Source organism: Gekko japonicus, unplaced genomic scaffold (assembly GCF_001447785.1).
Source record: "Gekko japonicus isolate JY-2015 unplaced genomic scaffold, Gekko_japonicus_V1.1 scaffold5197, whole genome shotgun sequence".
In the NCBI taxonomy this organism is placed as follows: Eukaryota; Metazoa; Chordata; class Lepidosauria; order Squamata; family Gekkonidae; genus Gekko; species Gekko japonicus.
Window position 1 is genome coordinate 78,096 of NW_015168820.1, and position 12,515 is coordinate 90,610.

Genomic DNA, 12,515 nt, shown 5'->3' on the forward strand with positions numbered 1-12,515 from the left:
CTCAACGTCTTTCTACACTCTGAACACGCAAAATGTTTCTTCCATGTGAGTTCTTAGGTCCTGTTGAAGATGGCAGCCCAACCTGAATCTCTTTCCAAACTCTGAGCATTCAAAAGGTTTCTCCCGTGTGGGTTCTTTAGTGCAGCTGAAAAGTGCTACTCTGACTGAATCTCTTTCCATACACCTGGCATACAAAGGGTTCCTCCGCTGTGAGGATTCTCTGATGCTGTTATAGACTTCCACTCCAACTGAATTTCTTCCCACACTCCGAGCATTCAAAAGGGTTTTCCCATGTGGTTTGTCAGATGCTGTCTAAGACTGCCACTCAACCTGAATCTATTTCCATACCCTCAGTATTCAAGTGATTTCTCCCCTGTGTGGGTTCTGTGATGCCGATGAAGATGGCCACTCCAACTGAACCTCTTTCCACACTCTAAGAAATCAAAACGTTTCCTCCTGTGTGAGTTCTTAGGTGAATTTCAAGATTGCCCTTCACAGTAAATCTCTTTCCGCACTTTGAGCATTCAAATGGTTTCTCCTGTGTGGGTTCTCTGATGCTTTTGAAGACGACCATTCTCACTAAATCTCTTTCCACACTCTAAGCATTCAAAAGGTTTCTCCCCTGTGTGAGTTCTCTGATGCCGCTGAAGAGTGCCATTCTGTCTAAATCTCTTTCCACACTCTAAGCATTCAAAAGGTTTCTCACCTGTGTGGGTTCTCTGATGCTTTTGAAGATGGCCACTCTCAGTGAATCTGTTTCCACACTCTGAGCATTCAAAAGGTTTCTCACCTGTGTGGGTTCTCTGATGCTTTTGAAGATGGCCATTCTCACAAAATCTCTTTCCACACTCTAAGCATTCAAAAGGTTTCTCCCCTGTGTGAGTTCTCTGATGCCGATGAAGAGTGCCATTCTGACTAAATCTCTTTCCACACTCTGAGCATTCAAAAGGTTTCTCCCCTGTGTGAGTTCTCTCATGCTGATGAAAACTGCCACTCAAACTGAATCTCTTTCCACAATCTGAGCATTCAAAAGGTTTCTCCCCTGTGTGGGTTCTCTGATGCTTTTGAAGACTGCCATTCTCACTAAATCTCTTTCCACACTCTAAGCATTCAAAAGGTTTCTCCCCTGTGTGAGTTCTCTGATGCCGCTGAAGAGTGCCACTCTGACTGAATTTCTTCCCACACTTTAAACATCCAAAAGGTTTCTCCCCTGTGTGAGTTTTCTGATGCTGTTGAAGATGGTAACTCCCACTGAATTTGTTTCCACACTCTGAGCATTCAAAAGGTTTCTCCCCAGTGTGGGTTGTCAGATGCTGTTGAAGATTGCCACTCTGACTGAATCTCTTTCCACACTCTGAGCATTCAAAAGGTTTCTCCCCTGTGTGAGTTCTCTGATGCTTTTTAAGACTACCATTCTCACTAAACCTCTTTCCACAGTTTGAGCATTCAAAAGGTTTCTCCCCTGTGTGAGTTCTCTGATGCTTTTTAAGACTACCATTCTCACTAAACCTCTTTCCACAGTCTGAGCATTCAAAAGGTTTCTCCCCTGTGTGAGTTCTCTGATGCTTTTTAAGACTACTGTTCTCACTAAATCTCTTTCCACACTCTGAGCATTCAAAAGGTTTCTCCTCTGTGTAAGTTCTCTGATGCTGTTGAAGACTGCCACTCCCACTGAATCTGTTTCCACACTCTGAGCATTCAAAAGGTTTCTCCCCTGTGTGGGTTCTCTGATGCTTCTGAAGATGGCCAAGTTGACAAAATCTCTTTCCATTCTCTGAGCATTCAAAAGGTTTCTCCCCTGTGTGAGTTCTAAGATGCAGCTGAAGACTGCTGTGCCCACTAAACCTCTTTCCACACTCTGAGCCTTCAAAAGGTTTTTCCCCTGTGTGTGTTCTCTGATGGTACTGAAGACTGCTGCTATGCCTGACTTTCTTTTCACACACTGCGCATTCCAAAGGTTTCTCTCCTGTGTGAGTTTTCTGATCCTTTTGAAGACTTCTGTTCTTACTAAATCTTTTCCCACAGTCTGAGCGTTTTAAAGTTTTCTCCCCTGCATGAGTTTTCTGATGTTTTTGGAGACCACTAAATCTCTTTCCACACTCTGAGCATTCAAAAGGTTTTCCAGCTGTGTGAGTTCTCCGATGATGTCGAAGAAAGCCACTCCCGCTGAATCTCTTTCCACAAATTGAACATTCAAAAGGTTTTTCCCCTGTGTGGGTTTTCTGATGGAATTGAAGACTGCTACTATGCCTGAATCTCCTTCCACACTCTGAGCATTCAAAAGGTTTCTTGCCTCTGTGTATTCTTTGGTGCATAAGGAGCTGTGATCTGTTTCTGAAGTATTTCTCACATTGAATGGATTTACTATGCATTGGAAAACACTCACTTTTGTCTCGCTTCTCAACCATTGGGCTGCCTTTTTTCCTCTTAGGTCTGCCTTGAATCCTGACATTTTCTTTCAAATGTTCTTTTTTAACTCTATCTGGCATTTTCTGATGAAGTTCCTCACCCTCCTCATTCCTCTGATCATCTTCTGCTGGAATAAAAAGAGAGATCCTGTTAGCACTTGGGAGACGTGACTGGAGAAGGAAAGGATTGATTGTTCTTTGCTGCTTGGCTCTTCTTAAACATCCCTCCACCTTTCCCCAAAATATCTAGTATTTAAGGATACCTCACCCCCTCAACAGTCACAGCTGAGCTCTTGCCCAGAAGGAGTTTCTGAGCCTCCAGATTTCAGGCCCTCAGAAGGCCTCCCTTCCTTCTTACCCAGTGGGCTGTATGATTGTAGCAAACCAAATGTTGCTCAGAAGTGAATTAGTAATCCCCCGTGGCCATTCAGTGCCTGTTACCTTGTCATAACCATGAAGGATACTCACTCTCAACCAGCTCATCTGGGAAGGAAATCTCTTGGGATCCTCTTGGGAAACTCTCCAGCCTTTCTTCAGATTCTAGGCTGTTGCCTGTCTCTACTGAAGTCTCACTTTTATCTCTGGCATCTTTCAGAAAGAGAGAGGGAGAGGGGGAGAGAGAGAGAGAGGATCATTCTTATATGGGGAAGGAAATAAATTCAAGAGTAAAAATTCTGGAAGTATGGAACCAAGGTCAAGGTCAAAGCCCACAATTCCACCCAATGTAAGGGGAATGGATCTGTGAGGCTGAGCACCCTAGCTCCACCAAGGTTTAACGTCATTATTAAGTAGCCTGGTTCGACTCACTGGCGTTTGTGATTTGAGTCTCTCTGGAGCTTACATCCCTATCTTTGTCAAGGCCAGACTCCAGAATGTGGTAATCGGTTTATCGTGAAAACCTGTATTCAGCCGTGTAACTTTGAGTGAGGAGGAGGAGGAGACTGGATTACACCCTGCCCTTTACTCGCAGTCTCAGAGTGGCTTACAACCTCCTTTCTCTTACCCTCCCAGGCCTGTAGCCAGGATTTTTTTAATTTGGGGGAGCCTTTAGATAAATCAGGGAGCACCCCGCATACACCTCCAAGGGAGCGCCTGGGCTGGATGGGAAATCAGGGGGCCTTGGCAGTAAGGGGGCTAGGCCCCGAGATGCCCCACTGTAGCTATGGGCCTGTACTCCCCACAACAGACACCCTGTGAGGTAGCTGGGGCTGAGAGAGCTCTTTTGAGAACGAAATAATTGGACTTACCTGAAGGTTTCTTCTCTTCAGTGGGGCGAAGGCAGACAGACTGGCAAGGTCACGCCTCCTCTCGCTTCAGGCAGGGCTATGCAAATTTTTACGTATGCCTACCTGGACGGAGTGAGGCTGCCCTTCCAGTCATAAAATAGCCTAGCCCAAGCAGAGCTTCACACCACGCTTTAATATCATAAACCAGAAGAACCTTTAATACCAAAAACATGAACCAAACAAGAAAGAAAAAGATATTCTCCTTATCTTCAGCACCGGGAAGAAGAACTCAGACATCCATAACAAGTACAGCGGTGGGCAAAACTGGATGCCTTCGCCCCACTGAAGAGAAAAAACCTTCAGGTAAGTCCAATGTTTCGTTCTCCTTCAGTGGGGAAAGGCATCCAGTCTGGTTATATATCAAAGATCAGTCTGGGTGGGTAAAAGATGATAGTTGCTCATCCAATACCTGTGGGAGGACCCAACTCCTAAAGGCAGCCTCAGTGGAGGCCTGATTCTGTAGTGCCCCATAAAGAAGAAGAAAAGGAGATTGGATTTATACCCCGCCCTTCACTCGGAGTCTCAGAGCGGCTTACAAACTCCTTTCCCTTCCCCTCCCCACAACAGACACCCTGTGAGGTAGGTGGGGCTGAGAGTTAATCCCTCTCCAATCTGGTGTCTATCAGAGCACGAAGGTGGATGACCGTCTGAGATGGAATTAGTTGACTCTTCTGTACATTTATGAGGAACCCGTGTATCTGGAGGAAATGAACCACAAAGTTGATGTCCCGTTGACACTTCCTCTTGTCTGGTGCCCTGACGAATATATTGCTGAGATAGGGATATGTGTGTATCCCTTCTCTCCTCAGTGTTGCTATTAGCGTCACCAGGACCTTGGTGAACACACATGGGGAAGAAGAAAGTCCAAAAGGTAGTGCCCTGTATTGATAAGGCTTCCCCTGGAAGGCAAACTGAAGGTATTTCCAGCAGGCTGGGTGTATTGGTATGTGTAAGTAGGCTTTCTTGAGGCCTAGGGATGCCAAGAAGTCGCCCTGGTGTAGTGCCTGGAGGATGGATCTCAGTGACTCCATACCGATTTCCTGCTGCACCACCCAGACGCTGAGTTCCATTAGGTTCAGTATGGCACACCATTCGCCCGTTTTTTTTGGGACAACGAAGAGTACAGAGTACACCCCCTTGAAACATTACTGAGTTGGTACATAAGAACATAAGAGATGCCAATGTTGGATCAGGCCAAAGGCCCATCCAGTCCAACACTCTGTGTCACACAGTGGCCAGAAATACCAGTGCCATCAGGAGGTCCACCAGTGGGGCCAGGACATTAGAAGCCCTCCCACTGTTGACCCCACCCCCCCAAGCACCAAGAAGTCACAGAGCATCACTTGCCCCAGAGTCCTTATCTATACCTTGTGGCTAATAGCCACTGATGGACCTCTGCTCCATATGCTTATCTAATTCCCTTTTGAAGCCGTCCATGCTTGTAGCCACCACCACTTCCTGTGGCAGAGAATTCCATGTGTTAATCACTCTTTGGGTGAAGAAGTACTTCCTTTTATCCGTTCTAACCCGACCGCTCAGCCATTTCATGGAGTGCCCAAGAGTTCTTGTATTGTGAGAAAGGGAGAAAAGTATCTCTTTCTCTACCTGCTCTTTCCCATGCATAATCTTATAAACCTCAATCATGTCACCCCTCAGTCATCGTTTCTCCAAGCTAAAGAGCCCTAAGCGCCTTAACCTTTCCTCATAGGGAAAGTGTTCCAACCCTTTTATCATTCGAGTTGCCCTTTTCTGAACTTTTTCCAAAGCTATAATATTCTTTTTAAGGTGTGGTGACCAGAATTGCACACAGTATACCAAATGAGGTCGCACCATTGATTTATATAGCGGCATTATGATATTGGCTGATCTGTTTTCAATACCCTTCCTAATAATCCCCAGCATAGCATTGGCCTTCTTTATTGCAGTCACACACTGTCTCGACATTTTCAGTGAGTTATCCACTACAACTCCAAGATCTCTCTCTTGATCAGTCTCTGCCAGTTCAGACCCCATCAACGTGTATTTATAGTTAGGATTTTTGGCTCCAATGTGCATCACCTTGCACTTGGCCACATTGAACCCCATTTGCCATGTTGACGCCCACTCGCCCAAAATTGACAGATCCCTTTGGAGTGCCTCACAATCCTCACTGGTTTTCACCACCCTGAACAACTTTGTATCATCCGCAAATTTAGCCACTTCACTGCTTACTCCCATCTCCAAATCATTAATGAACAAGTTAAAAAGCAGTGGACCAAGTACTGATCCCTGCGGTACCCCACTGCTTACCACCCTCCACTGAGAAAATTGCCCACCTACACTCACTCTCTGTTTTCTATGAACTAGCCAGTTTTTGATCCATAAAAGGACTTGTCCTTCTATCCCATGATTTTTGAGCTTACTTAGGAGCCTTTGATGAGGAACTTTATCAAAAGCTTTCTGGAAGTCAAGGTAAACAATATCTATTGGATCCCCCTTGTCCACATGTTTGTTCACCCCCTCAAAGAACACTAACAGGTTAGTGAGACAAGATCTTCCCTTACAGAAACCGTGCTGAGTCTGCCTCAATAGGTTTTGTTCATCTATGTGCCTACTAATTCTTTCCTTAATAATGGTTTCCACCAATTTACCCGGTATCGACGTCAGACTGACAGGCCTGTAATTTCCCGGATCTCCTCTGGAACCCTTTTTAAAGATGGGAGTGACATTAGCTACCTTCCAATCCTCAGGAATGGAGGCAGATTTTAAGGAAAGATTACATATCTTTGTCAGGAGATCTACAAGTTCACATTTGAGTTCTTTCAGAACTCTCGGATGTATGCCATCTGGGCCTGGTGATTTTTCAGTTTTTAAGTTGTCTATCAGTTTTAGGACCTCCTCTCTCGTCACCTCAATCTGACTCAGGTCTTCCAACACCCCTCCTGAAATCAGTGGTTCTGGAGTGGGCAAGCACTTCTCATCTTCCACAGTGAAGACGGAGGCAAAAAATGCATTTAGCTTCTCAGCCATTTCCCTATCATCCTTCAATACTCCTTTTACCCCTTGGTCGTCCAAGGGCCCCACTGCCTCCCTGGCTGGTTTCCTGTTTCTAATGTATTTGAAGAAAGTTTTATTGTTGGTTTTTACGTTTTTTGCTATATGCTCCTCATATTCCCTTTTTGCCTGCCTGACCTCAGACTTGCATTTTATTTGCCATAGCCTGTGTTCCGTTTTATCAGCCTCACTGTGACTAGCTTTCCACTGCTTAAAGGAATTCTTTTTACTTTTTACAGCCTCCATTACTCTGTTTGTTAACCATGCAGGCTTTTTCCTATACCTGTTTGTGCCTTTCCTAACCTGCGGAATATATATTTTTTGAGCTTCTAGGATCGTAGTTTTAAATAGATCCCAAGCTTCCCCAATTGTTTTGACCCTTTCTACTTTTCCTTTCAGTTTCCTCCCCACGTGTCCCCTCATATCAGAGAAATTACCCCTTTTAAAGTTAAAAATGGTTGTGTGAGTCTTTTTGGCCAATTCTCTATTTGTACAAATGATGAACTCAACAACATTATGATCACTGTTTCCAAGCGGTGCAATCACTTTTACATCTCTCACCAGGTCTTGAGTGTTACTTAGGACCAAATCAAGGATCGCCTCTCCCCTGGTAGGTTCCGTGACCATCTGCTCCATAGCACAGTCATTTAGAGTGTCTAGAAACTCAATCTCTTTTTCCCGACTAGAACACATATTGACCCAATCAATGTGTGGGTAGTTAAAATCACCTATTATTACACAGTGTTTTTGTCTAGTTGCTATCTTTAAGGCATTCATCATTTTATAATCCTCCTCTATCCAATGGTGAGACCTCATTTGGAATACTGTGTGCAGTTCTGGTCACCACACCTTAAAAAGGATATTATAGCTTTGGAAAAAGTGCAGAAAAGGGCAACTCGAATGATAAAAGGGTTGGAACACTTTCCCTATGAGGAAAGGTTAAAGCGCTTAGGGCTCTTTAGCTTGGAGAAAAGACGACTGAGGGGTGACATGATCGAGGTTTATAAGATTATGCATGGGAAAGAGCAGGTAGAGAAAGAGGTACTTTTCTCCCTTTCTCACAATACAAGAACTCGTGGGCACTCCATGAAACTGCAGAGCGGTCAGGTTAGAACGGATAAGAGGAAGTACTTCTTCACCCAAAGAGTGATTAACCCTTGGAATTCACTGCCACAGGAAGTGGTGGCAGCTACAAGCATGGACAGCTTCAAAAGAGAATTAGATAAGCATATGGAGCAAAGGTCCATCAGTGGCTATTAGCCACAAGGTATAGATAGGGGCTCTGGGGCAAGTGATGCTCTGTGACTTCTTGGTGCTTGGGGGGGGGTCAACAGTGGGAGGGCTTCTAATGTCCTGGCCCCACTGGTGGACCTCCTGATGCCACTGGTATTTCTGGCCACTGTGTGACACAGAGTGTTGCACTGGATGGGCCTTTGGCCTGATCCAACATTGGCATCTCTTATGTTCTTATGACCTCCCCCTCTGAAGATGATGCCGATGACAGTGTGGATGCTGAGACGGAAAGGCTTGAAGTTCTACGTCTCTTTTCCAAGGCTCCCTCTATGCTGTGGAGTCTGGTGAGCAAAAATTCTACTTTGTGAGCTCCTGCTATTAAAGTTTTGAGCAAAAGATTTGGCTACTGCATAAATTAGTTTGCTCTGGAGCCATCCTTCCTGAGCCAAGAAGGATGGGAGATTGGATTTATACCCTGCTCCTTCACTCAGAATCTTAGAGTGGCTTACAAACTCCTTTCCCTTTCTCACAACAGACACCCTGTGAGGTAGGTGGAGCTGAGAGAGCTCTTTCAAGAACTGCTCTTGAGAGAACTGTGATTGACCCAAGGTCACCCAGCTGGCTTCATGTGGAGGAGTGGGGAATCAAACCCGGTTCTCCCAGGTTAGAGTCCACGCCCTTAACCACACCAAACCACTACACCAAATTAGGAGGGTGCTGACAGCCTCTGGAGAATTCCCTCAAGGAGAACCCTTGATTAGGTTGTTAGGGTCACCTGACCCTAGAGAGGTAGAAAGCATAATACGGGTATAGACCAGAGGGAAGCCATGCTAACTTTAGGCTCACGCCATGCTAGTGCGCCGCGATACTCTCTTGCTTCATCACGATGAATAGTTTCCTGTAGAGTAACTTAGACTACAGCTGGGATACTTATGCTGCAACAAGAGGTGCCATCTAATACCAAGTTATTCCATGTATTAGATAGAACAGTTAGCTTTTCTTGTTTCTCTGTTGCTGAGGTGCAGAAACCGTGATGTTTAGTGAGCTTTTATTTTAAAATCACTGATAAAACTTTATATATTTTAAAAACTTGAGTGCAATCTTCTCGTGGGTGTGTTCTAAAGGCTGGCAACAGGGAAAGGAGGAAACCTGGCCCCTTCCAGAGTCTTTCTGAGGGCCCCTCATCCCCACCTTCGCCTCAGGCCGGGACACCTTCTCTGGCTTGGGGGATGGCCACAACGCTGGCCTCAGTTGCCCCTGGGCAAGAACACGCACATGAACTGCCTTGTACTGAGCCAGACCCTCGGTCCACTGAAGTTAGCCTAGTCTCCTCAGTCCAGCAGCCGCTTTCCAGGGTCTCAGGAAGAGCTCTTTCACATCCTTTCACATGCCCAATCCTTTTAACTGGAGATGCTGGGCATTGAACCTGGGACCTTCTGCACGGCAAGCAGATCCTCTGCCAGTGAGCCACAGCCCCTTCCCAAGTAAGAAGAAGAAGAAGAAGAGAAGAGGAGAAGAGATTGTATTTATACCCCGCCCTCAGAGCGGCTTACAAACTCTTTCCCCTTCCCCTTCCCCTCCCCACAACAGACACCCTGCGGGGTGGGTGGGGCTGAGAGAACTCTGACACAAACGGCTCTTTTTCAAGGACAGCTGTGCCAGAGCTTGTGACTGACCCAAGGTCACATCAGCAGTCGCAAGTGGAGGAGTGGGGGAATCAAACCCGGTTCTCCCAGATTAGAGTCCGTGCACTTAACCTCCACACCAAACTGAAAGCTCTCAAAATGGTGTGTTGCTGTTCAATATTTTGACTCATGCCTCATCCCTATGGCAGCAATTCGCAATTTGGGCACCTATGAAGGACCCTTACCCAGAAAGGCCACATTCCCACAGTTCTCCAGCATGACTTCCCTGTACAGAGCTCTTTGTCCCGGATCCAGCAGGGCCCACTCTGCCTCAGAGAAATCGACGGACACCTCCTCCAAGGAAAAGGGGCACTGGAAGAAAAAGCAGATCCCCTCGTCAGAGATCTCGCCAGGCAGGGATTGCACACCAGAAGGGAGCAGTCTGGAAAGGTACAGGATGTCAGGCTCGGCATGGGTAAAGGGAATGGAGTCCACAGGCTCTCACCTGGACACCTTGTAGAAACCGCAGGAGCAAAAGCCCCCCGAGAAAGGAGGAGGGACCCAGGTTATCCCCTGCTCGTCTCTCCTACCTGGCCTGCAGGCGCAGCAGCAGTTTCCACTCCTCCGAAAAGATGACAGCTCGACGGCATCTCTTCACTGCCTGTCACTGAGACAAAGGAGGAAGGAAGGAAAAGTGTTTGCTTGATTGTTTCATGCTTTACATGTCACTGTTAGATTCGAGCCAGATGTGACTTCAGTGCATCTAGAGATGCATCGAGGATAATGTGAATGAGTGCTTAGCATGCTATCCTCACAACTAGGCTTTCAGCCAGATATGACATCACATCTGCCCCAAGACCCACCCCGAGGCCCTCCCCAAAGCTCCTGGGGGTGCCAGTCCACAGCCCGCCATCCCTCCTCCAGCGTCCTGTTTCCCACAAAAGCCCCCCAGATACCCCTATAAGCACAGGCAGAGAACCCAGATTTTCCCAAGATTATTGGCCCCTAGAAGCTGGTTTTCAGGGCTCTGCTGCCCCAGAAGGTGGAAAGGCGCCCTTGATTCACCAGGTTGAATCGCTCTGCCCAGGTTTGTCTACCTTTTATCTTTTAAACCACCTTGGGTTTCTCTTAGAAAGAAAGTGAGATATGACTATTTTAATTAATGTGAGGAGTTCCCCTCAATCAATTTGTCTAAATCCCCTTTGAGAGGCATCGAAGTTAATGGACACTGAGTGTCACAGATTAGCTTTGTGTTGGGTGAAGACGTATCTAATTCTTTTCCTGACCTGAACTCTCTACCCATCAAACTCATGGGGGTGCCCCAAACACATCCAGGAACAAAGAGGCATTACCACAGGAGACGGCATCTTGGACACCCTCATGGTCCTGCGTCCTCAGTCCTTGCTCCAAGGAAGCTCCTTCCGCCTCAGGGAATGTCGCTTCTGTCTTCAGGGATGGTGCCCACATATGAAAAAAAACCAGCGAGGGAGAGGGGTAAGAGCTGGAATGGATAAGAGCTCCCAGACTCTGCACCCTTCCATCAGAAGACCTGGGGAGTTATCTGGAGGGATAAGAAATTATCTAGTAGAAGAGGCTGCTGAAGGAGGCCGTGAAATCTCCCACTTGGATGAGTAACACTTGGACAGATGTCTGGCAAGGAACCTTTAGGATAAGGCCAGATATCGTGGCTTGGACATGGAGATAATCTCCTCACCTGTTCTGCCTGCCTCTTCTCCTCTGCCTGACTCAGGAGAAAACCTTCGGCCAAGGCCACTGCCTGGGAACTGGTCTCTGGCCCACATCCTCTGACCCAGCACTGCATTTCCTGAGGCAGGATGGTCAGGAACTGCTCCAGGATCACCAGGTCCAGAATCTGTGCCTTGGTGCACCTTTCCGGCTTCAGCCACTGGCTGCAAAGTCCATGGAGCTGGCTGCAAACCTCCCGGGGCCCAGCCGCCTCATGGTAGTGGAATTGCCAGAAGCGTCGGTAATGTAACTCTGAGATGGCAGTGAGCTGATCTGGCACTGGGCTTTCGAAGATTTCAACACCACTCCCAGCTTGGGTGGGACTGGGGTTTTTCCTTGCTGTCTTGCCAGTTCCAGGTCCTTCTGGGTTCTCCTCTTCCATCTCTTCACCCTTCTCTTGGGTCACCTCTGACTGTGGAAAGGTGTCTTTAATCACTTGGCCATGAAGAGAGGCTTCACTCTGAGGGAAAGGAGAGACAGAGACAGTTACATGGAAAATCAAAGAGAATCGAGATACAGCACTGAACACCACAAACCTTCATAGCTCAGGAGACACATGAGAATTGACCTGCTGGATCAGGACAAACGGGCTTCTTGTGGTTTGTAGACCAGGTTTAAGATCTTTTTTTCTATATTACAAACCAAGCTATTTGAGATATGCCTCCATGGTTCTTTGGGAAAGTTAGGTGTCTCTTTTTGGCTCTTTAAGGATGTTCACAAGTTTAGCCTCTCATTACATTGGCTCAGTCCGTCCAAGGGGCTAATTCTTATGGTACACCAAAAAATATCGGTGACCACTTTACCACTGTGCACATCTCTTCGACAGGCCTGAAGAGCACCCAGCTGAGGCGAAGGGGCAGGAATGTGTCTGTGAGAAGAACAAGCAACTGAGATGGGGAGAGAAAGGGAGAGAGGCTGAGGTTTGGCTCAATAATGTTGAGGCACAGAAATGCTCCCTCTGGGCATCTGATGTGGGGTAGTGGGCCTGCTACTCTGTGGGAATTCCCCTGGCTTCCACCCTTCCTCAGCTCTGCCAGGATATTTGTCATTAAAGCAAATAGTACCAAGACAGCAAGAGACACACCAGAGGTGGAATTTGCCCCTACGTGTCCAAGGCCACCACCCCCGGCCGGGGCTCAGGGAGCCAGGAGAACGTTTGGCCCGCCTCCCCTCCCCCGCCGGCA

At 47.0% G+C, this 12,515-nt stretch overlaps 1 protein-coding gene across 1 annotated transcript; it reads right to left on the reverse strand.

The window, feature by feature from the left end:
• Positions 1–524: 524 nt before the first annotated feature.
• On the reverse strand, positions 525–10,967 carry LOC107114288 (zinc finger protein OZF-like). Its single transcript, XM_015415734.1, has 2 exons — positions 10,938–10,967; positions 525–2,174 (listed from the first exon to the last, which is right to left on the reverse strand). Exons 1-2 carry the CDS (start codon positions 10,965–10,967, stop codon positions 525–527), a joined length of 1,680 nt encoding a protein of 559 aa, XP_015271220.1.
• Between the last annotated feature and the right edge of the window lie 1,548 nt (positions 10,968–12,515).

What these genes read in the sequence shown, in the direction of transcription:
- LOC107114288 (XM_015415734.1), bottom strand. Translation starts at nt 10,967, where the DNA reads ATGAGGGTGTCCAAGATGCCGTCTCCTGTG. An exon ending in CCAAGATGCCGTCTCCTGTG is followed by an intron (nt 2,175 to 10,937) that starts GTAATGCCTCTT and finishes ATTTGTGGAAAG; the next exon opens with AGATTCAGCGGGAGTGGCTT.